We start from the raw sequence: 26491 nt of genomic DNA, 5'->3' as shown, positions 1-26491 counted from the left end.
TATTTCTCAGCAAAGAGGGGGGTAAAATCACTGTTTTTTAAGTAACTAAACTCAGCTTCATTGTTTGTAGAGAGAGACACATACGCAGACAATTTACATCTCTCTCTCTCTCTCTCTCTCTAAAAATGGCCATATTTGAGAGAAAAAAATAGTTTGCATCACTGGATATAGATGTCGGTCATTGGGGTCTAGGGGGTTTTGGGGGCTTGGAGAAGTTTTGACATTCCCTAAATTTTTTGCTTTTTTCAGTTGCTTATAAACATATACATGGCTAAACACTGTATTCAGCAAAAACTGGGCTACAGTAATATGTAAATAGCATGTATGTACATGATTGTGTTTTTGAGAAAACAATGATGCGTGGTTAGTGAAAAACTACAATTTTGAAGTCACTGAAATAAGGTCATAAAACACATATAGAACATTTGTTCACAAGACTGTCCAAAACATGGACCTTGTAGCCTAGAACTTTTGCTTCAAAATGATGTGAAAATCATCTTGTTTACTCGCTCACAGAAAACAATAGATTGATTAAAATTTTCTAAGACACTTTTTGTTTCGAAAGGACATATGCAAATAGGCATGACCAGGGTGCGATTTGTGAAAAAAACAGAGGGGGGGGGTGCTTTTGAAAATTTTTATGAAATGTTTTTAATACGACAGAAACTGTATTTAGTGTGATCTCAGTTTAATATAAACATTGTAAGCCTACGTTAGGCCTATTAATTGTAATGATTTAATGTCCATGGTTATTCAAACAACAAATTATATAGAGAAAACACGCAAAGAACACAACAGAGCTTTTTGAAACTCTGAATCAGTTAAACCATTGCGTCGCAAAATGATTCACTGTTTCGAAGCGCTTCAATCGGATCGTGTATCGCGAATCATTTGATTCAGATCGGGACGTCAGAGCATGTATCGCGAATCATTTGATTCAGATCGGGACGTCAGAGCATGTATCGCGAATCATTTGATTCAGATCGGGACGTCAGAGCGGGTTTGCATGACGTTTTTATCCCCACTTGATTATACATTTAGTCAGGAAGTATAGTTTGAAAAAAGTCTGACTAGTAAAATGTGTACAAGTTATGTGAAAACTAATAGAAGTAGATTAATAATAATAATAATAAAAAGACTTACTCATGTTTTTGAGCTCTGCTAGATCAAGCGCCTCATTCTTTTTTCTGAGGCAATCCAAAGCTTATTCCTCTCAGCGGGTCTTGAGGTAAATTATGTCTTATTCCTCTCAGCGCAAAGTGAAAAGTAAAATTAAAAAGAATCGCTGCTTTATTTTTTCGATAAGAATTACTTAGTTAAAAAGTATACATGTCAAGCTTTCTATAGATGTCTCTTTGTTGAGTATTTGTTGAGTTACAGTTCATTTTAATGATGCGTTTCTAAATAAAGATCACCGCAGACCAAGGCAGCAGACAGTGCACCCTGTTTGTTTTCTTTATTTTGTAAATGCACAAAGTTTTGTTTTTATTATGTGTATACAAATAAAAGTAGACCCTTTACAGATTAGATTGATGTATTGCTCTTATCTGTACGATCAAAACTGAAAGTGTAATTTAAGTTCTTTTCAGGGTTATCAGGAGAAGATGCCACAAAACGCATATCTGCATTGGTCGACCCCAGAGGGTTAACATTTCTATCATAAAACATATTGTTAAAAGTTGACTAATATTAAATGAGTTGATTTTAACGTTAAACTGATGCTTTGCACTCTGCTTCTGTGAACAGTAAACCACACCTACTTAGGTTTGATCTGCCATCTCAGACATTTTGACTTTGACGAGCACTGTTAGATCGCTGAGGCTTTGATCTGAAGTGCCTAGTATGTGCAGTGGTCATGCGTGCATCCATAGACTAGCGCAAGTTAATTCTCACACTTTAATAGTATTAATAGCTCCTAACAGGCTGTGTGACTATTATTACTATTACTTCAAAATGTACATCAGTTTGTAGTTTTCCCTATTGTTCGCATGCCAGTGATTATCCCTCTGCGTGCCACTGTTGGTTGGTAGGTTGCAGACCCCAGCCATAGACAGACAAGTCCCTGGCTGAGCAGATCATGTTATCTTTTTGACTGTCTGTGGTAGACAGAAGGTAGTCTTTGCAGCAAGAATATACCAGGAGGTTGTGGTCAAGTCAGAAGAGACCACCCACTGGTCTCAACAAACACTTATATTACTGGAAACAGCACTTTCAATACTCCCAAAGGGCATATTCACACAATGCTGTTTCGTAGCTCTTAGAGACTTACTGTTATTACCTGCTCTTTATCATTTTACTGCTAAGGTGTTGAACAGTGAGCAAAAGAGAAAGGAGAAAGAAAAAGAAAGTGACTAAACATGACCCATTAATTCTACTTGTTTACCAGGAGTCACTCTGACTATACTCTTTAAATCCTGATTTATAATTGCGACATCATCTGATAAAATCAATATACCTCTACACTAAAGAGCAGTTGTGTGCAGTTGTTTTGTCTATATTACTTTTTTGTCTCATGCAGTGCACTGCCTGTGTCTGAGTAACAAACTATGAGCATATTAATAGACAAACTATATTCACAGTTACAAGCCCAAACAGTCAGTAAGCGACATGTTGGAAATGGAAATGCTGTTTTGTACTCATTTAGGCAAGGCAAGGCAAGTTTATCTATATAGCACATTTCATACACAATGGTAATTCAAAGTGCTTTACATGAAAGTAAAATAATCATGAAGAAAAATAATAACAAAAATAAAACAAGCAATATTAAAACTTTGGAAATGATTTTAAAAAATGACTTATTTAAAATGATTTTAAAACAATTAAAAATAGAAAATAATTTTACATAAAATACAGTGCAATCAGTTCGGACATCGCACAGTGCTCATTCAACAAATGCACAGCTAAACAGATGAGTTTTGAGTCTAGATTTAAATGTGGCTAATGTTTTATCACATCTGATCTCTTCTGGAAGCTGATTCCAACTGCGGGCAGCATAGTAACTAAAGGCAGACTCCCCTTGTTTTGTGTGAACCCTTGGTATTTGTAACTGACTCGATCCTAATGATCTGAGTGGTCTGTTAGGTTTATATTCAGTGAACATATCTGCAATATATTTTGGTTCTAGGTCATTGAGTGATTTATAAACAAGTAAAAGTACTTTAAAATCAATCCTAAATGTAACTGGAAGCCAGTGTAAGGACCTGAGGACTGGTGTGATATGCTCAGATTTTCTGGTTCTAGTCAGAATCCTGGCAGCAGCGTTCTGGATGAGCTGCAGCTGTCTAATGGTCTTCTTGTGAAGGCCGGTGAGATGACCATTACAATAGTCCACCCTGCTAGTGATAAAGGCATGAACAAGTTTCTCCAAGTCTTGACTGGAAACAAAACATCTAATTCTTGCAATGTTTTTTAGATGATAGTATGCTGATTTAGTTACTGCTTTGACATGACTACGAAACTAAGGTCTGTCTCCAGAATCACAATAAGATTCCTGACTTGATTTTTAATTTTACTGACGAGTCAGCTGCGGTATGGCCAACTGAATGTGTTTCTTCTCTGCCACTCACTGCACAGAATAGATGTTGAGAGTGGGGATACTACGCCAGGAAAGTCAGACCTCACGCTCACAGGGCAGTACTGGCAAAATATTCTAACTAAAGGATAGCTAAGGTTTATCCAAAAGAGTTGCTAAGTTTGTCAGTATGTACCTTATATGGGGAAAAGTTGCTAAAAGGGTCTGAAAGTTGCTAAATATAATGCTAAATACAATGCTACAGTGCTCTCGTGTGTGTGAGATGTAGGAGCCAATGTCAGTGGGTGGTGGATATTTGTGGTGGTCAATGTGAATATTGTTGAGGGCCATGATACCATGAAACCATGATACATTTGTTCAGGAATCTTTGATGAAGTTAAAAAGAACAACATTTATGTGAAATATAAATCTTTTGTAATACAATAAATGTCTTTAATGTCATATTTGATCTATTAAATGTGTATGAATTTTATATATATATATATATATATATATATATATATTTATTTTTTTATTTATTTTTTTACAAAATATTACTTACTGCATATTTTTAATGGTAGAGTTTCAAAGTTTCCACAAAAATATTTAGCTTTCAAGTTTTCAATATCATTAATAAGAAGAAATGTTTCTTCATATCAAATCAGCATATTAGAATGATTTCTGAAGAATCACAACACTGAAAACTGGAGCAATGAATGCTGAAAATTCATTATAGGAACAAATTTTATACACAAACTTCTGAACACTTATAGTTAATGGGTATCTGGTTACAAAAGAAGCCATTCATTTAAATCAATCCTTTTTTCAATCCTTTTTTGATGTCACAATTCATCCTGGAGTTGTAGTTTAACAGCTGTTGGTGAGAAATAGCAGCCTACAAGCTTTTTCAGACAACAATGCGGACACAAGTCTATTAAAATATCACTGACGGACTTCAACTACATCAATCTAAAGCACACACTCCACCAACACACTATCAAAACACTTGACCATGTGATCATCATCCAGCAAACTGTTAACTGTCAAGTTTGCTTTGCTTTGAAAAGACAGTGAGCTTGTGAAAATCAATTAAAAAACCATTCATTCTTTTTTATGAAATAAAAAGGTGTCTAACATCTTCATTTTCCCATAGACTCAAAGTATGGATTTGAAAAGTTTTTGCAATTGATTTGCTCTTCTTATATTTCTTCATTAAAAGAGCTGCAGTACTAATTTTGCAAGTACATTTTTGTCAGAAAAATAGCAAAATTCAATTATCCCCTAGTGACATCTTACTACTAGGGGTGGGAACCTTCAGGCACTAATTAATACTTCTGTGCAAATATATCTTTACAACTTTACATTTGAACCAAAATTGCAGTTTCTATGCTTTTTGTTTATAGTTGGAATCTCTGTATGTCAGTACTGCCATGTTAAAAATAGGGGTGTGAATCTTCACTGGTTTCACAATTCAAATAAATTACATACAATTATCATCAACTCAATTATTGCGATGTGTCACATTCTCAGTTTTCAATATTACTGCTAGGGCTGGGCAAAAAATCAAATGTGATTTTCATGCGCATCTCCTCAGTAAAGGCGCTCCTGTGATAAGTGGGTAATCTCCTGCACATGCGTTCAGATCAGAGTATATGAGTGGAGTGAAGCGGCAACAATTTCCCCTACGCGCTCTGAGCATTTAATCACTCCGCTCCCAGTAAATGTAAATGCCACTCCAGGAAGGGCATTTACAACACAGAGCTGTAGTTCACTGACAAGCTACATGAAATCATGTTCAAAATCGGCAATGAATCGCCAGTGATTTTGAATGCGATTTTGTGTAGCATGTCACACCCACCATAACAATTTCCATATATTGCTTATCCTTCCTGAAAAGACCCTAATCATTACAGATAACATCTGAAGTAACAATTAATTTACATACTTTTTTCCTAAAAAAGAATCCTTTGCAAATGATATGCTGAAAATTGGGTGATTGTATGTCAGGTCATTGATGAGGCTGTCAGTCATTGATGCCCTCTGTCGGTAGGGAATAGCAATATGGTCGCTCAAACACTTCCAGTGTCTTCACCACCTGCTGGCAGTTTGGAATGGAATTTGGAAAAAAAATCCATGCAAAGCCAAAGAAGAACTGTTGCACGTCTCCGAGCAAACCACAGAAGTGTTTTGTGAAGGAATGTATCTGCCTTTTTTGTAACCCCTTTAAGGCTGATCAGATCATGCAGTAGAGTACAGTATATCAACATACTACAGGATCCTGGAGCACCATATGGAACATTACTAATACATCAAAAGAAAGCTGCAGTGGGTGAGGTCTTTTGCTCAGACCCCCACCTTGTCCATATACATCAATCAAGCTGACAGCTGATTGGTCCAGAGCATTTGAATGACAACTGGATGCCTGCAGTCTTTAAAGATCAACCATCCATACACCAGTTGTGGCAAAATTATTGAGACAAGACATGCAGTAGAGAGGATTTTTAGAGCAATGCAATGCAAATATCAGGCAAAAAGTTTGGTTAGAAAAAGCAAATATACAAACAACTGCAATATATTTACACATAATTTAATTTCATGGGAAATGTGATGCCCTAAGCAAACAATCTAATGGTCACATCTCAACACTCCCAAGTCCACCCAGAGCATTTATGGGAAGTAAATGCAACAAACAGGGTCATAAATTGTCAAATTTGTAGAACCATGGGAACATTAACATATGACTGACCCACTCAATTAAAGATAATCCAAAGTATGCCGGTATAATGTGGTTAAGTAATCATACTGGGGGTCATTTACATATAGAAGTGCTAAAAGTACAAAAACAGGTTGCCTAGGGTGTTTTTTAAGGTTCAGAAATGGACTGAAATATTGTCATGAAACATACAAGTGTAAAACAAAACTGTACAAAAGTGTTTGATAACATGGAAAATAAAAAATGATTTTTATATTTACAACAGTTCAGGGTGACATAGAGTTTCACACTGTTCCTGTTCACTGGAGCATCTGCGTCTCATAGTCAAGACCCGAGCCTGCTGTTCTTACATCAGCAGCTGAGGTAATGATAGAGTGTGTGAACGCATTATCCAAAAGAAGCTGTATTGTGCTAGTCACGTGGCTCAGTAAAGGAGCTGCTAGCAGACAGGCACTATAATTAACTCACAAAGCGTGTGCACATGACACACACAAGCTTAGCTTACATGCATGTTCTCATAGGTGGTATTGTAAATGCAAGAATGGCATGCTATAGCATGCTATAGGTCTCCAGATTGTAAACCAAACATTTATATCAATAACTGACAAGCTTTCTTAATTTAACATGCCTTAAATATTACCATTTTAACAATCATGGTAACAATACTGCCATGTGGTCTCATTACATATTCAAAAGTATGTACCTTTCCATCAACAGTGAAGTACATACTTTTAGTGTGTCACAGATATATGGGGAAAAGCATGCAACCAGTGTTGTCTACTAGCCCAGTTGATGTTGTCTTCTATATACTCCTCATTATGAATATATCAGCTGGGTTTCTTCCAGCAAGCTTGTGACAGGTGAGCTGCGGTAAAACTAAGGCAGGCTCTTTTTCCCTGCTCTCACGTCACCCAGCTCCCTCTATTACAGCATTTTCCCTTCAAGCCTAGCACTTCTTAAAAATAGCGTGGGTGTAAAGCCCTGCTAGAACAATGGGGGCCTTGCATGGATGACAGCTGTCTGTCCTGTCAGAGGGTGGACACCTTCCATGGTGCGACAGGCTCCCGGCAGACGAACTCATAACTCCTGTCAGGAGGGAAAGCTCCTATATGTTCGCCTATTCACCAAAAGTAGAAATTATTGTAGGCTCATGCCACAGTTTCTTTACAGCACACATCCGCGGGGAGATGGGAAGCACAGATTTAAACTGATTAATCAATAAATCAAGAGCTGTTTATGATAATTAGGCTACCGCTGGGCTTATGTGAAGCAGGCCAGGCACACAATCTCATTAGGATATGTGTTTACATTTGTTACCTGTCACCAAACATGATAACCTAACATTAATTGGAGCTTAGTGTGTTTTTCCGACACTGTGATTTTGCTTTTCTAATCTAATTATAACAGGTAGATATGAATGTTGAACACAGGGTCAACAGTACAATGATGGTGGGATTTTGATTAAATCCAGAAAAGCATGCTAATGCTAGTCATAGGCTCCAGAATCTGCAAAATGTCAGTTAAAAAAACAAGAGGGTTTTATTTAGTACTGGCATTAGGGCTGTTCGATTATGACAAAAATCAATTATTTTGGTCAATATTGTAATCTCGATTATTTAACACGATTATGAGGGGGCCATGCGACCAAAACTTTATATGAGTGATTTATTTAAAGTTAGTGATACATATCAAATATATATTTACTGTAAATAAGGTTGTTACGACATCTACATTGTAGAGACTGGCGGAATTAAAAAAAAAAAAAGTCCTCAAAATTGTTTAAAATAATCAAACTGTCAGTAATAAAAAAAGACAAATACAATAGAATAAAAAGATACAAATAAAACAAACTGTGCTTTAATGTTTTTATGCAAGTCTCAAGCAGTTTACAGCCTACTACAGAAATGAATAATCAAATGTAAACTAAAACAGCATAGTCTTCACTGTAAGAATTACATTTTTTTGTTTCTTATTAAAGATACAAAAGCCCTTCACTCAAGAGCCATGTGTGATTTTGAATTTATCTTTTGTTGTTTGATTAATATTAAGCACACAGTCACAGCAGTAAATTAACAAGTTCGCACTAACATATAATATGACTGAGCAATTAGTAGCATATTTGGCATGCTGTTCAGCACAATAATTTGTATTGTGCTTGTTAAGGTAATTAGCTGACGAGCTCCACCTGGGCCAGACTAATCGATTATCTGATTGTGCTCCTCCTGAACCTTGTTAATGAAACATCAATGGCTGCTTTTACACTTGGCATTAACATGCGATCACCGTGATCCGATCAAGCAGAACACGGCGTGTTTACACTTGGCAACATCGACGGACTTTTCTATCTGGATAACTGATCGGATCTGTCTTTCCCGCGCAATATTTAAATAAGTCTACAGAGAATGGGCGGGTGCAAAGTCAACCTGAAGTGGTTGGTTTTCTTTTGAAAAGCATTTTCAGTCGCGGGACATTTTACAAATCAAAGAGAAGTAAATAAAAGAAAGTGAAAGTCATGACATTTGCCAAGTATGGTAACCCATACTCGGAATTGGTGCTCTGCATTTAACCCATCCAAGTCCACACACACACAGCAGTGAGAAGTGAACACACACCCAGAGCAGTGGGCAGCTATATCCAACGCCCGGGGAGTATTGAGGGTGGAAGAGAGCGCTGTTCATTCACTCCCTCCCACCTACAACTCCTGCCAGAACCGAGACTCGAACCTGCAACCTTCTGGTTACAAGTCCAGTTCTCTAACCATTAGGCCACAGCTGCCCCCTAAGAAGTGTAGGTGTCTCATTAGCGCTCCACATGGGTGTTCTCCGTCTTTCTTTCTGACAGTTTGCAAGAGAGGGGCGGCATTTTGTGTGACGTCCACCTGCGAATGCAGACACGATGGCTGGATTGCGTTTACATTACACTGAGATCCGATCACAATGCATCCTCGACTACCTCTGGACCAGGACACGCTGATTGGATAACATTCTAATCAGAAGTGTGTTTACACTTGTCTTTTCAATGTATATGTGGACAACATCCGGATACAGGTCGCATGTTAACCCTCTGAAGTCGATTAACGCGTATACGCGTTTTGAGGCATTTTGTCCTGATAACCCCGAAAAGAACTTAAACTACACTTTCAGTTTTGATCATACAGATAAGAGCAATACATCAATAGAATCTGTAAAGGGTCTACTTTTTTTTGTATACAGACATAATAACAACAAAACTTTGTGCACTTATAAAATAAAGATAACAAACAAGGAGTGCTGTCTGCAGCCTTTGTCTGCGCTGATCTTCATTTAGAAATGCGTCATTAAAATGAACTGTAACTCAGTGAATACTCAACACAGAGACATGAGAGAGATATCTATAGAAAGCCTGACATGTCTACTTTTAAACTAAACAAGTGCTGCCGAAAACACATATTCTGTGATAAAGTAATCCATATGAAAACAACGCGATGTCCGTTTTTCACGTCTCCCTTCATTATCTTCTAATGCGACCACGCCCCCGCGCCGGCGAGCGCGCTATTGAGATTCAAATGTTTCACTGAAGCGCGCGGCTTTTGAATACGCCCACACAACAGAAGACAACGCAGCGAGACTGTTCTTCAAGTTTTTTTATTTTACTGTTTGCTTCGCGATGAGAGGAATAAGACATAATTCACCCCAAAAAGATGTGATGTGGTTGAGGATTAGAGATTTGGATTTCCTCAGTAAAAAGAATGAAGCACTTTATTCAGCAGAGATCATAAACATGAGTAAGTCTTTTTTTATTTATTTATATACTTGTACTAGTTTTCACATAATGTGTTAACATTTTACTAGTTAGACTTTTTCCAAAGACTTTTTCCAAAATATTATTCCTGACTAAATGTATAATCAAGTGAAATATTATGAAGTTTCAATAACAATATACACTACTATACCATTCAAAAGCTTGATGTAACTAATATAAATGTAACAAATAAATGTAACTGTAACAAATGTAACAAACAATAATGTTCTTTCAATTTATCCCCCAAAAAACCTGAAAAAAATATATTCTCAGCTCTTTTCAACATTAATAATAATAATAATAATAATAATAATAATGATAATAATAACAATAAATGTTTTTTTTGTAGAAAATAAGATTGTAAAAAGGATTTCTGAAGGATTGTGTGACTGGAGTAATGATGCAAAAAATTCAGTTTGAAAGTCAGCTTTGATTGTTCCTAATAAACTGTTTAACTGCACTCACAAGTGAATATTAAATTATGTTGTGGGATAATTAAATATATTCTAAATAAACTACAAACATAAAATTATATACATTTATTTTGTCCTCACATTCTTTCTTGTAACTCATCCCTCTCAGTGACACAGCTGACTGAATGGCTCATTATGCAGCTCATTATGCAGGCCTTTGTCTTCTCAAGTCAAGTCAAGTCAAGTCAAGTCAAGTCTGCTTTATTGTCAATTCTTCCACATGTACAGTACATACATACAGAGAATCGAAATTGCGTTACTCTCAGACCCCCGGTGCATACAGATAACACTAACAGTAGAGCCTAAAAATCTAGATCAAATATAAAATATAAGATAAAACTATACAATAAGGGAATGTAAAAAAGACATAATAGAAAAAAATAAAATAAAAATAAGGTTAAATAAAAGCAGCGCAAGGCACATGGCAGATAGAGTGCAAACCAGTGAACAAACAGTGCAGATAAAAAGATTTTTAGTGCATAAAAAAATAGCTTATTCAGTCTGATTAAAAGTGACAAAGTGACAAAGGGCTCAGAGCAGTTATTTTATTAAACTGACTGATGAGGAGGTAGAATGATGTCAGATCCATGGTGAATGAGGTAGTGAGCAGACCACTGCTGCACAAAGTGACTGGTGCATGACATTCGTATGTTAGAGGGAGGGGGGGGGTGGAAGGACCTGGGGATGTGGGACCTGGGGGGGGGGGTTTCATAGTTCAGTGGTGCCTGAGGCAGAAGAGGGACGGGGGGGTAAGTTCGGGAGCGAGTTCAGCTTCCTGACAGCCTGATGGATGAAGCTGTCCTTCAGTCTGCTGGTCCTGGCCTGGAGACTCCGCAGTCTCCTCCCTGATGGCAGCAGACTGAAGAAGCTGTGTGATGGGTGAGTGGGATCACCTGCAATGCTGAGGGCTTTTCGAGTGAGACGGGTTCCATAAATGTCCTGGAGGGAGGGGAGAGAGACACCAATGATCTTCTCAGCTGCTCTCACTATGCGTTGCAGAGTCTTCCGGCAGGACGCGTTGCAGGCGCCATACCACACAGTGATACAGCTGGTCAGAAGGCTCTCGATGGTGCCTCTGTAGAAGGTGTACATGATGGGGGGTGGGGCTCTGGCTCTCCTCAGTTTGCGGAGGAAGTAGAGACGCTGCTGTGATTTCTTGGCCAGTGCTGTGGTGTTGTCGGTCCAGGAGAGGTCCTCTGTGATGTGCACACCCAGGAACTTGGTGCTGCTCACTCTCTCCACAGTCGCACCGTTGATGGTCAGAGGAACATGCTGAGTGTGCGCTCTCCTGAAGTCCACAACAATCTCCTTCGTCTTCTCCACGTTCAGAGAGAGATTGTTGTCACTGCAACACCCGGCCAGGCGGCTCATCTCGCTCCTGTAGTTTGTCTCATCTCTGTTGCCAATGAGACCCACCACAGTCGTGTCATCCGCAAACTTAATAAAGAGGTCAGAGTTATGTGACGTTGTGCAGCCATTGGTCAGCAGAGTGAAGAGGAGGGGGCTCAGCACACATCCTTGGGGGGGCCCCAGTGTTCAGCGTGATGGTACTGGATGTGTTGCTGCCGACACGTACTGCCTGAGGTCTTCCAGTCAGAAAGTCCAACAGCCAGTTGCACAGCGAAGTGTTGAGCCCCAGCTCGACCAGTTTGTGAATGAGCTGTTGAGGGATGATTGTGTTGAATGCTGAACTGAAGTCTATGAACAGCATTCTGACGTATGAGTCTTTTTCCTCTAGATGTGTGAGTGCTGAGTGGAGGGTAGTTGAGATGGCATCATCGGTCGACCGGTTGGACCGATATGCAAACTGGAATGGGTCCAGGGAGGGGGGGGAGGGCAGACTTGATGTGGTGCATGACTAGCCGTTCGAAGCACTTCATGAGGATGGGAGTAAGTGCAACAGGACGGTAGTCATTGAAGCATGATGGAGATGGCTTCTTCGGGACTGGAATGATGGTGGTAGCTTTGAAGCATGTGGGAACAACAGCTTGACTAAGTGAGATGTTGAAAATGTCTGTGAAGACATCAGTGAGTTCTGCTGCACAGTCTCTCAGTACACGCCCAGGAATGTTGTCAGGACCCGGAGCTTTGCGTGCATTGATCCTCCTGAAGGATCTCCTCACGCTGTCTGGGGTCAGCATCATCACCTGGTCACTGGGAGGAGGTGGAGTCTTCTGTGCAGTGGAGCTGTTTTGTGCCTCAAAGCGAGCGAAGAAGATGTTCAGCTCGTTCAGCAGAGAGATGTTGCTGTCACAGGTCCGCTGTGGGGGCTTGTAGTCCGTAATGGTCTGTATCCCCTGCCACAGGCTCCGAGTGTCTCTGCTGTCGCTGAATTGATGGGCTATCCTCCTGGAGTACTGTCTCTTAGCCTCTCTGATGCCGCGGGATAGGTTGGCCCTGGCTGTTCTCAGGCCCCCCTCGTCTCCAGCTCTGAAGGCAGCGTTCCGCGTCTCCAGGAGTCTGTAGACTTCCCCTGTCATCCACGGCTTCTGGTTGGCCCGGACAGTAATGGTTTTTGTGACTGTTACATCCTCAATAAACTTGGTGATGTAGGCAGTGACAGTCTCCGAGTACTCCTGGAGGTCAGTGGAGTTATTATAAGTGGCAGCCTGCTTAAACATATTCCAGTCAGTTGTATCAAAGCAGTCCTGAAGAGCCTCAGACGATCCTTCTGGCCACACTTGAATCTGTTTCTGAACTGGTTTGGCGACTTTAACGAGCGGTCTGTATGCAGGCATTAGCATGACAGTGATGTGGTCTGAGGCACCGAGGTGGGGGAGGGGGAGGGCTTTGTAAGCTCCTCTCTGTGTGGTGTAAACAAAGTCTAAAATGTTTAGGTGTGAATCAGGTGTGAATTCATGATAGTTGACGCCTACTCGCATATGACTTTTACCAACAAAAAGTGTCTTAGAAAATTTAAATCAATATATTGTTTTCTGTAAGTGAGTAAACAAGATGATTTTCACATCATTTAGAAAAAAAAAATTCTAGGCTACAAGCTCCAGTTCTCAAAAGTCCTCGGAACCAATTTTCTGTATGTGTTTTATTGCCTTTTTCAAGTGATTTAACATAACATAACATTTTTTTTCTCAAAAACACAATCATGTACATACATGCTGCTCACATATTATTATAGCCCAGTTTGTGCTGATTACAGTGAGATTAGACTTTAGCCATTTAGATATTTATAAGAAACTGAAAAAAGCACAAATGTCAGGGCATGACAAAACTTCTCCAGGCCCCAAAAATACCCTTAGACTCCAGAGGGTTAATGCCAAATGTAAACGCAGCCGTATAGCCCGCTGTCACTTTAAGAGCCACACGGATCCAATTTACAGTTACACACGTATTTACATTCTCAACGTTTTAAGTTTATTTATTACATGACTGACGAAGGTATACATGAATAACCACTAAGCGCCGCATTTTGCATGTATTTGACCATTTAGGCGCACACCTTAAGCTAAAAGATGACTTTAGCTGAGCGCTATATATCTTCCTGAGGAGCAGCGCAAGTTCTCTTTCACGCTTTTAAAAACATAAATAAATGTACTTCTATAAATCAAGTACGTCCGATTTTGCAAAAGTCATGTTACATGATTTTACTGATTTCCACGTAAAATTGTGATTTTATGGAGGACGTGCTGCACTGAAATGGGGGCAGAATGGGGTGAAATAATCGTTTTATCTTGATTATTGTATTTTCATAATCGTTGGAGGCCAAAATCGAAATCTAAACTGTTTTTCGATTAATTGCACAGCCCTAACTGGCATGAATAAGCTATTTTACAGAGGTTTACAGTTATTCGTAACAATTTGCAGATTCTGCAATTCAAAATACAAAGTGAATTTTTAATAGCAGTCAATAGTGAACCAGATGGTATACTTATAGTATCTAGCCAACAGGGGCTAACTGGGCCATGCTAACCAGCCAAGCTTTGACCATTTGAGTTAAAATGGCATATAACAGCACCTAGCAGCTAAAAATTCCACTTCTTAAAAGTAATGGCTCCCTAAAAACACGTTTAATGTGGAAAACAATACACCCAATATCAACACTTGAACATGTGAGGGTTAAATATGTTTTAAAGTAAAAATTACTGTTTTTAGTACTGCTGTGTGCTTGTGCACTAGAGGAATTCATCATTTTCATCATCCAAAGAAATCATGTCTACTGTCATGCATGCATGTTTTCATAAAATTGGCATCACAGACCAATGTTGGTGGATTTGAAGGATGCTTCTCAGATTCTCTGAGAAAGCTCTACATGTTTGGCAGAGCTGGAGAGACACAGATAGAGCGTGCGAGGGGAGTACACCATGCCACATGCCCAAAGCTTAAAGAGGGGGCGGGTGACTAGTAGACACCAGTGCTTATTAACGCCATTAGGGATGAGGTCCTCTCATTCCCTAAGATTCTGGGTGCTGGATGTTGACTTGCAACCAGACCCAAGATTGCCAAGACACCATTTGCATTTAAATGACTGGAGTCCTGAGCCAGCCGATAATAGGCTTTAAGGAAGGACTGGCAACCCATTTATCCACCTACTCACAGCGACTATACAATCAGACTTCTGCACCATGCCACCATACTGCACTAATCTGTACTTCCTGTACACAATGCTGCTAAGACACAGTCAAGAGCAGAGGAATGATAACTAGCACAAAAACACGCCCGCATGCACTGATAACTGTGAATGCAGCGACACTGGAAAGGACACAAGAACACATGAATTTAGTGTCAACAAATGCTTCAATGCGATGCTGAGTGCTTGGATAAACCAGGCAGTATGTGCTTAAAAAACCTAAAAACTATTTACTTTAAGATACATTCCTGGTCTTATGGTGCATGATTCATCAGTCCAAGTTATTTCAAATAAAAAAAAGTTCACCTTCGTAAACCGAAATGCTTTTCTTTTCGCTTTGTTTTCACAAATCAATCAGTTTTCAATTAATAAATAATGTCCCAAAACAATATATTCAGTAAGACAAAATGTGCATTTGTAGTTAATTACTTGGCATGCCACTGTTGCAAGCTTGTACAACAGTAAATTGTTTATTTAATAATGACTTTAGTAAATTGAAAATAATAACTGCAATTACCATGAATTTTCAATGCAGCTTTTATGCAGTAACAATGATGTCACATATTTGATGAGCTTTCCACCCTCTTCCTGCCTCTCTCTCTCTCGCTCTCTCTCTATCATTCATTTTCTGTTCTTTCTCCTTGTTCTCTGTGCACATGACTTCATTAAAATCTAATGAGTGACTATGACTTATCTGATACCACCAGATCTTATAATCTTCACTCAACTCCTAATGAGGGTGCAAGGCTTTGATGAAATACTGCCTCAACATTTCATCTAGACAGAGGAACATAGACAGGATAAGTGCAATTAAAAGGAACAGAGAAAACTTGTGCAGATCTGACTGCCTACATTTAGTCTACACATATGCAAAATACTACCGACTTTACACCTTTGTTCCATCGGAAAAATCATGTACTTTAGGAATCATCCGGCTACAGGGGGCAACACCTTGCACACAGGTCAAGTGTAGTAACATGACACTCAAAGTTGAATCAATTTTAACTCTGACCTCATCAACCAAAGATAACCAGATAATCAGGAATATCATTATGTGGTCACTGCCAGCACACAAATCTAACCAGGATGCCAGAAACTGATCCTGTGCACATACAGAAACAATATGTACAGCACAACGACAAAGACATTAAGAAATTAATCATCATCATATACACAACAGATATTCTACAGAAATTAATAAATAGTACAATCACTTTTTACATGTTTTACCACCATTCAGCAGTGCTGCTACTTAATCTCATTTTAGCTTGTAGTCTGAATGTGATGAGAAAAAATTAACACAAAGACATTAAATATACAAAATGCCTTACTGCATTGTCTACACTAGCTGCTAACAAAAACATGCTGTATGACCATACAGCCCAGTTAATGAACAAATTACTTTCATTTAGTGAACGAATCTGAAAAACTCACCATCTCAGAGCTTATCGATCTGAATCAGTCTAATGAATGAATTAAAAAAGTGTCAGTTAAGTGATAGTAAAGTCTTTGGCATTAAAAAAAAAAAAAATCTGTTTTTTAAACTTTCTATTCATCAAAGAATCCTGAAAAGAATATATACGTTTTCCACAAAAATATTAAGCAGCAGAAAAGGTTTTCAACATTGACATTTCATTTCATCACATGAATAAATCCATTTTTATACATTTTTATATTCAAAACTTTTAAATAGTAATATTACTCCACAATATTACCACTATTTTCGATTAAATAAATGGAGCCTTGGTGACCATAAGAGATTAAAAAAAAAACTTACTGATCCCAAATTGTTTTACAGTAGTGTAGGTACAGAATGACCATTTTAGAGCTGGGATGCAAAACCAGAATTATGTAGGATCCATGCTGAGGAAATTTCTTGATATGAGTCATGTTAAAGTGTTTTTAGACTCTCAGTCATCAAATTAATTACACTTCAACCTGTCTGTACTTTATGATTACGAGACCTCAGTGCTGCTACTGTGATGTCTCTAAAACGATTATATTATGCTGCTGATGATTGCTTGTATAAACAACTTTGTCCTGACTTACAGGCAAAGAGGTGTATAAACGAGGGTGTTTGTGTGTGTTGCTATTGCTGTGTGTGTGTCAGGTGTCAGTATACATCTTACAGGCCCATGAGAAATTGGGGTTGAGAGGTTAAAGCCTTTCTCGCATTTTATTTCTCTCTTAATCCAGACAAAGATCCAGGGCTCATCAATAATGAAAGTGAGCTGGAATCATGTAAAATTCTCTAAGAAGCCCATCTCCCTTTGTACTTTAACACAATGACAGCGATTAATATTTAATATGTATCGTTACATTGCACTGTGTATGTGTGTGTCTGCTTTTTTCTTTCTTTATCTTCCTTCTTTCTCTTTTAGACAGCTGCCCTCTCTGAAAAACAGATAAAAAAAAACGGCACTGAGCATTTTGAGCAAAATGGCCACTGCCCGTCACCTAGTCTTCTAAATTGTCGTTTACTCTGCAAATGAAAGCTGCAGCAGCCTTTCCCTTGAGGAGAGCACTTCTTGACACTTTTGTTTTGACAGCGCTAAAGCAATATCTGTTCTTGGCGATAGAGTGTTTTCAAGGTGCTGTTCATTTTTCCACTCAGTCTGGCCTGAAAGTTAACACTCTCCCCAGATGATTCAATCAAGCAGAGTTTAATGAGGTAAAATGAGGCAAAAGTCCAGCAAATTTCAGCAAATCCACAACCTTGTGTTGTGCAACATCTTGCCAATGCAGTCTCTCCATTTCAACAGTGCAAAATACAAGGAAACTATCAAAAGATTCAGCTGACTAACTCTGATCTACAAGCAAAGGTGGAATAAAACCATGTACTGAAATTCATAACCAGTGAAGATTTAAAATCAGCAAACACAGCGCCATTCAGAAGATAGTAGCACTTGTCACTCACCCACTTAGGACAACAATGAAGTCCATGACGTTCCAGCCGTTCCTCAGGTACGAGCCCTTGTGGAATACAAATCCCAAAGCGATGATTTTTATTCCAGCTTCAAAGCAAAACATTCCTATAAAGTAGGGCTCTGTTTTTTCCTGAAAAAAGAGAATAGATTGGGTATAAGACTACAGAAGCTACCTATATAAAAGGGGGAAAAGTAGAATTCAAACTTGCCCTAAACATAAACTAGGCAGGTTGCTCATCAGATTTTGAATGTTCAGTTCAACAAATTCATTTTTAAGATTTAATCATTATTAAGCCTTAATTGAGTTTTTACTTACTGAGGTAAGAGTGCCACTTCTTGCCTCTGTTTAAACAAGCACTCCTCAGAAATATGTTGCAGAAGTAAAATAGTAATGAAACACTCTTTGAATGGGAATAATAAGCTTGTGGTGAGTGATTCAATGGGGGAAACTACAGTCTGAATAAAGTTGTCAAGAACGAAGAATATGAGGATGGAAAGAATATGAGTACACAAGAAAAACTGCTGTGGTACATTTAAAGAATAACTGTGGTCTCTAGACCATGATCCAGAATAGTAGGTTTTCTCATTATACAAGTTGCTTGAAATGCATCTATAAGTAGATAACTAAGGCCAAATTGATTCATTTATAAAAAATGAAAAATTTTAAACTTTCAAATGAAAACTGAAAATTAGCTGAAAGGAGATAAGGATAGCAATGCTTCATGTACAGTATATATACAGTATGTATATTTAAGAGTGTAGACGTGTTCTTACAAGTCTCTTTGACATGGGTGTCTTATCGTCTCCAGGCAGATGCTGCTCCAAGGCCAGGACGATGCAGTTGGCAATAATGGTGGCCAGGATCATATATTCAAACGGAGTTGAGGAGGAATGTTAAGGAAGAGTACATACTTGAGACAGATTGTGCAACTGATGATGTTTGTTCATGGGAATGCATATTAACACAAGATCATACCCTGTTACTGTGCTCACTATAAAAAATTAAACAGCACATACTGTACTTAAGTATATAAAAACTATTAAATTATTAATTATTACAATCCTAGTTCCTTGCTAATAGTCCTAATAGTACATTAATAAAACAGCCTATTTGATTTGTGAACCTGTTTGAATTTAAAAAGAAACGACTTGAGAGAATGATTCACTCACATATCTGACAAACTGAACCACTATGGATTGTCATTTAAAAAAAAAAAATCTGTAGTCACTATAAAAACTTCCAAACTATTAAAAGAACTTCCTAATATTTCCAGGGTTTTCATGGTGGTGGGACCCCTAGATCATGTTTCAGTGTGCATGTGTAAAAAAGCTGCTCTCTTTCTCCCTCACACACACACACACAGCCAACAAGTGCATGAAGACCAATGCCTTGTCCTGTCAACTGAAAGAGAGCAGCAGTTCACAAGATGTTTTCAGGACCCCTGGTGGTTGTGAGTTCACAGTCAGCCACTGATTTGCATGTGTACAGAAAATTTTTGGATGTGGTTATGTTGGCACCTGCCAATTTCTGCCAGTGTGTGTGGGGACAAAAAAAAACAGTAAATAAAAGAGCCCAAATCTGCTTAAGACAGAGAATATAGAGGGAGTTCAGTACAAATAGAACAGGCAGCTAGAGGACAGACCTCTGGGGAAGTCTCTCTCTCTTCTGTGCCTTTCTTTCCCTCAGTTTGTGTTAATTAAATTAAGCCCAGACTTTACTTAGTTCTTGTTCTAGTAGCATAATGGCAACATTTTGGCATTGGCATGAACAGTAAAATCAACATATGTTTTGGTAAAATAGACAGTATATGTTAAGGATATTTAAATAAAAGAATGTGATAAATACAAAAAGGATCATTTCAAAAGTAATAGTGTTCTAAAAAGGCTGTATAATCTTCAAAACTAAAGTAACTTATGCACATGCTCTGCATATATTTAATATATTTTTGAATGCAAAAAGTGACTTTTTCCCCCTACAGTACGGCTCTTTATCAGAAATGAATCTGACATCTCTATGCTACAATTTGCTATGTTTTGACATGTTTTTGGCTACAATGTTGCCATTTCTCACAGTATTTCTTTAAAAAACGTGCTGCTGGTAACTTAATAGGTGGATGCATTATTTTAGCTTTTATTAGAAGCAAAAGAGTGTGAGAGCAACATAGAGAGAGAAAGAGAGACCACAGCCATTGCAATCTGAGAAAGAGCAATAGAAAGACAGCGAGAGAGGGAGAGAGAACGGTATCCGTGGCAACAGGCTCTCTCCTGTCTGCCATAAGTCAGTACTCAGAGTTAATATGGTCTCTGAGCCATCAGTGTTCTCTACATGCTGCCGAATGCATTCGTACAATCAATACTGACTACACAAACATCCTTTCAATGCACCCACCATGACACACGATGCTCAATATTTCTTCAAAACAGCTCTAAATAAGTTCAGGAAATTTGGCAATATTGAATAGTCCAGCCACAGGATCACAGGTATCACCATTACCTTCAGCAACTTTATCAGCAAATTCTCTTTTCCAAGCTCTCTCATTCTATTTCTACATTTTGCTTGAATATAATTCAAGATAGCAGTGCAAGTAGTGGCAATGTAATGTGATACAGTTCAAAGTACATTCAATGAGCAAAAAGAATGAATTGCATTTCAATCCAATGAAAGGTTGGCGTATGAGAGAGAGAGAAAGTGATTAGGAGATATACAGAGAATAAATGCGTGGAAAAATACTTTCTATTTCTACATCATCATTCTGAGAAGCCCACAGTGAACTCTCATTGGCACTCTGAGCTTCAATGTCACACGATCCTTCAGAAATCATTCTAATATGCTGATTTGGTGCTCAAGAAACATTTCAGACTTTCTTTCTTTAATAATAATAAGCAAAATGCAAACTTTCTTTCTTTAGAATACCAGGCAAGATAAGACCAGGAACATGATTTAGGAAACCAAACAGAATTAATTTTTATTTGAATTTAGAACTCTCATTCATCAGGTGAATTTCCGAACCTGATTAAGGCAAATTAAGATATCTTTAACAGCTCCCACCACATCCTCTATTTCTCCCGCTCCTCTTCACTGGAGGGAGGCCTAGGGCCGATTGACAGGATCAATTATTGAGTAAGCATGGGCACGGTGGGGTACTTCCTCCCTCAGCCATACAGTGGGGATCAGAGGGGTGAACAGCTGCGGCTTCCCCACTGGCCAAGCAGCAAAGCACCCCACTCGCTTCATTAAGCCCCTGTCCTTCCCGCAGATGCCATCGATCCACCACAACCGACCTGTCCACCTGACCTCGTGGCCGAACCGGCCCATTTCAGGAATCGAGATGCCAAATAATGACATCCCCTGATCATCTCCTTCCCATGTGCGTCACTAACAGAGGCAACAACACATGCTTCCACCCCTCCATGACATTCACTGCCTACACACCCTAACAAACATGTTCTTCCCTAATGACTCCATCAGTTAAGTTTTCCAATTCACCAAATGACTGCATTTCTCTCCAGACACATCTCTGTCCCTCCTCCAAGCACTCCATCAGCTTGAGCTCAAGTCACATGTCGAGCGGCACTTCAAACAAAGCCTTCCTAAATTACCGCTCTCACACACAGGTTGTCGATGCTGCACCACACAGGGCTCGTGAACATGCTGTTTTGCAAACCGGTGTGACCTTTGGTTATGCCACAGGCTATGTGTGTGCATGTTTGTGTGTACATATGAGGAGAGGCGTGTCTTTTTTCACAAATTTGCTATCTATTATGATATCATTTATTTACAACAGACAAATACAATTCAAAATGTAATTTAAAAAATTTTAAAAATACAAATTAAAAATCTATTTTTCCCTAATTATAGTCCATATGACAACCAAACATTTTGTTATTTGTTTTTATTCCTGATGTTCCACATCACTCAATGGTCCAAAATCTCCTCATAACTGTGCATAAAACATTCTGACATCTTCTGACTGGTTGTTAATGTCACATTCTGCAGTATCTTTGCTTTCAGTGTGAACAGACAAATTACTTGTTGATGGAAACTTGCTGTGTCACACCTGGTTAAGACACACTGGTTGCTAAATAAATTAATTAATTAAAAATCTATTATAAATTTACTAATGATATTACAAAAATCCATGTTGACAAGCTTAAGCTTGAATAATCCTTTTGAAAAGCCAATGATTTCAGATATATTTCAAAAGTCTACCATTAAAATTTACTGCTCTGATAAAATCCCATGATGTACAGTATCACATTAGTAAATCTAAAAAAGGAACGTTCATTATTAGAAAGACACAAGATTAGCAAAATTGGGCAGCATCCAATACTATCACATGCAAATGCTGACTGTTCCTCCCATACAAATAAACACTGTGTGGGAGACATGCATGCATCTAAATTGGAGCAAGATGGGCTTTTTTAAAGTGTGTTTGACTCATGGAGATTCAACTTTATTTTTGTCAAAAATAATGTTTTTTTTCTCACTCAGAGGAGCAAACACCAAGTAATAGCTTCAATGTAATCTTGTGGAAACCATAACAACATAAACCCTAGCATCCTGATGACATCTTGACTGATATAATCAGCATCTAGAAAAACACTCAAAAAGAACTTGACAGACTAGCATGGGAGCTATTTTGCCCTTGGGAAGGTCACAATATCTTTATTTGCACCTGAAATGCACCTAGAAAAGTCTTATTCAACAGCTGTTCCATATATTGTTCGGCTGCATTATAATTATGAGACATGGCAGGAGGTAATACTTTTCCTGGTCTGCCACAGCTGTCATACAGTGCAACGTGATACAACAAGAACCATCCATATAGGATGCTTGCAACAGAAATGCATAAAGTATGTGGGTTATACATATGAACCTATTCACACATTCATGTTCATTACATTGTATTTCAAAATACATGTTGCATTACATGTATTTGAAAAAAAAATCACGCACAGTGCTCAGTCACACATTCAGAACAGGAGAAAGTTTACAAAAAAAAAATAAAGCTTACAAATATGCCAGAAGAGATTTTCCAAAACCTTTCTCTTTGGGGTGTTACAAGCTCTTGGTGAATAAAGAAGATCTGTGATGTTGCAAAGACTAAAGTCTCTAATCCAAAGAGATATTCTTTAGAAAAGTTAACACTCGTCCACGCCCCCTGAAACAACTCGTTCTAACACGCCCCCACATATCTACATCAGTATGTGGAAAGATTTTTATAATGCCGCCCAGATGTTCACGCAAAGAAAGAAAGCGTACCTTTTATTCTCGATGTAGTATTGTTGTTACCACTGCCGCCATGTCGTATAGATGCTGTGTGTTTCACTGTGAAAGCGAAACTACTTTGTTTGGCCTTCCAAAAGAGGACGATATTCGCTTCGTCATGCCTGGGGCTGATCCGTGCTGGTCGCTGAGGAAATACATCAACTTTGCACTGTGGATCGCCAAATCGGCTTTCACCGTGGACGAAGCGGCATCCAGCCCGGGGTCATCAGATGTAATCCCAGCAAGACCAAGGTACGCTCCTTCGTAGAATCCGCCTGCTGCACCGTTCTCAAGCCGCCCGCCTCTGCTCATTCAAGCCGGCCGCGGTGTGTGACGTTGTTCCATTGAGAAAGTGAAAATAATATGTTTTTGCCTTCCAAAAGAAAACACGACTAGAAATTATGTTTATATCACCTTTATAATGGGTTTTATGTTTTTGTGCATCGTCGCTCTGGCCGGACAAGGCTGCACAATATGTTAAGAGGCGTAACCTTTCCGTCTCACGCTTGAGGCATTCGGCCAATCACAACACGCTGGATAGCTGGCCAATCACAGCACACCTCGCTTTTCAGTGTGATGAGCCTTGTAAAAATCGATGCGTTTCAGAAGGCGGGGGATAGAGGAGAAACAATAATGTACAGTATGTGGAAAATAATGTGTTTTTTTAAACTTAAACCGCATAAACACATTTCATTACACCAAATACATAAAATAATGTTCTTTTTAGCAGCATCATATGACCCCTTTAAGTAGGGTGGCCATATGTGCCGTTCATATGGGACACATCCTGGCCAGGATTTTTATATTGCCTAAAACATCCAAAGTAGTTTGGCCAATAACATGCAGGTATTGTATATAATCAACCAATCGTGGTCCGTGAGAAGGTGAGATCCAAAGAGAACAATCAAAGTGATGCAAATATGCGCACGTGTTTGCTGTTCATTTTACTTGAAGCGTAGCTGCTTACTGATCACTAAATAACACCAAAGTACCGTGAGAGCGATTCGAAAACATAAGGAGCCATTTGTTCTGCTCTCTATAGCTCTTGTAAATGTCATACAACGATCGATCTGCACAGTGCAAACAGCCAAAACCTAGATATTTTAGGCAATATAGAAATCCTGGCAAGGACGCGTCCCGTAGAAATGGCCCGTATGGTCACCCTATTCTTAAGTGAGTGATTTGGAACACCTATATACAGTAGCCAACATCTCTTCATGCCACACAAAGAAACACTTGACTTACAACTGATCTCAATAGAGTTGAGCAATAACAATGTTTCTAATGTTTCTAATCAACATTTCTCTCACCCTTGAATTTCACAGTTTCTTACTATGCATTATGGGATTGCCTTGTACCTGAAGGATATATGTGATGGTAACCTTGATCAAAATAAGGTACCTTAAGAGGTAGCATAAGACGCCTACCTTTTAGAACACTCTTTGTCTCAGTGCTGCACTTACGATGCTTTAAAGTGTTCCCTCCATAGGCAGTTTGCTGGGTTTTGGATCAAAACTCTTCAATTCCTCACAAGGGTGTGAACAGCTCTAAAGTCATAAAAAACTGCCAACTTATGACCATTGGCTATTAATGACTCCAAATCCAAAACATAATGAGGCTACAACATATATTTAATCACGCTCTTGATCTTTTTTTGTAATACACTTGAGAATCACTCCCATATGGATGTAGTTTGCTCATTTCTCTGAGGAACAGACTCTTGCATTTATTTTGGGGCAATGCCAAGTCATTACAGCACCATTAGCCGAGCCTATGTCTCTTCAGTCCCCTGAAGCTCTCTGTCTAAGAGCGAGAGATGTGTGACCATATGTTTAAAATCTGCCTAAAGTGATCGCTGACACTGACACTTGCATTATGTCACAAGTGGGCCATTAGGTACATGAGAGAGCTGAGACCAGATAGATGATATAATTGAATTTACCATGCAGGGGTACACACACATTCTGAGTCACGATGTCGCAAATGAAAGAGGGAACGCACAAAGACATATCAATCAGTGCAGACAAGCACATTTCCATGATATCACCAGCCTCAATCGCTCTCCATCTTTCATCATTAGATTGCTGAACAGCTTTTAACATTAAGCATGTTACTGTCTTACAACAGTCATCAATAAACAACCAAACCTTTTGTCACATGATTGTAGCATGTGCCTGCTCTAATTTTATCCCTCCTTCGTGGCATTCAAAACAACAGGAATGACATTCAGCACAAGGCAAGGATTGGAGTCAGCTGAAAACAAGGGAACACATACACTGACACATTATTGAAAGTCTCTCTTCTTTGGAAATTACACTTCTGTGTAAGACTCAGATTGGTTCACACTTTACAGCCCTCGCCTGCATAGTGAGAAGTTTCTCTTTTTAGCATGCATACGCATTTGGCATGTAGACGTTTGTTTTTAGATGTGGGAGCAAATAGCTGCTTTTCTCATTTCAAATTTGACATCAAATGTCACACAAAGAGAACTTTTCACAGATCTTATTAAAACTAGAGATCAAACTTCCACATTTTTGTATTTCCACCCACAGGCAATTGGATCAACAGATAAGTGGCACCAAAAAGTGTGAGGGTGCATTATGGGTATTGAAGGTTTTACCATAAGGGAATGAATGCTACTGCCCCTTTTCTTCACTAGAATATGGGAATAATTTTTTTGTACCTTCTGATCATTCTGCAAAAAGTGATACTCTTCGTTAGTATTTTTTTCTTGTTTCCCATTAAAAAATGTTTGAAGATTCCGGTGCAAATGTTTAAAAATTCCTAAAATAAATTGACTCAAAATAACATAAGATCATGAGTCTTGTTTTCTGTGAAATCAATCAAAATTAAGTTATGATTAAACCAAGAACAAGTTCCATACCCAATTGACAAATATTTGCTCATGTTTTAAGCATAAGCTCACATAATTTTGATACATTACTCAGAAAACAAGCCTTATTATTTTAAATTTGCATCTCAAGTAAATGTATCTTGATTTAAGGATGTTTAGGATATTTGTATAGGAAACAAGACAAAAAATATTACTTTTTTAACAATGTTATGACTTTTTGCTCTGATTTAATACCTTTTTAAGGCCTTAATTTGTTGAAGGGCTAATTAAGACTTTTTACGTCCCATAGAAACCTTGTAATATCTACATAAGTATTGTGTTCCACCTGACAATGGCTTTCATCAAACAACACTCTTACTTATCCCTAAAATGACTTTAA

General features: G+C 38.5%; 1 protein-coding gene across 1 annotated transcript in view; it reads right to left on the bottom strand.

The window, feature by feature from the left end:
- Positions 1–26491, bottom strand: part of LOC109101305 (voltage-dependent R-type calcium channel subunit alpha-1E-like) — a 137545-nt gene that overhangs the window by 63949 nt on the left and 47105 nt on the right. The window contains 2 exon segments of the mRNA XM_042729512.1: positions 17980–18119; positions 18764–18869. Of these exon segments, the coding sequence (XP_042585446.1) occupies positions 17980–18119; positions 18764–18869 (246 nt within the window).

This window comes from Cyprinus carpio, chromosome B8, assembly GCF_018340385.1.
Source record: "Cyprinus carpio isolate SPL01 chromosome B8, ASM1834038v1, whole genome shotgun sequence".
NCBI lineage: Eukaryota > Metazoa > Chordata > Actinopteri > Cypriniformes > Cyprinidae > Cyprinus > Cyprinus carpio.
Note: the sequence above shows the minus strand (reverse complement) of the source record. Positions and strands in the feature narration are given on the sequence as shown.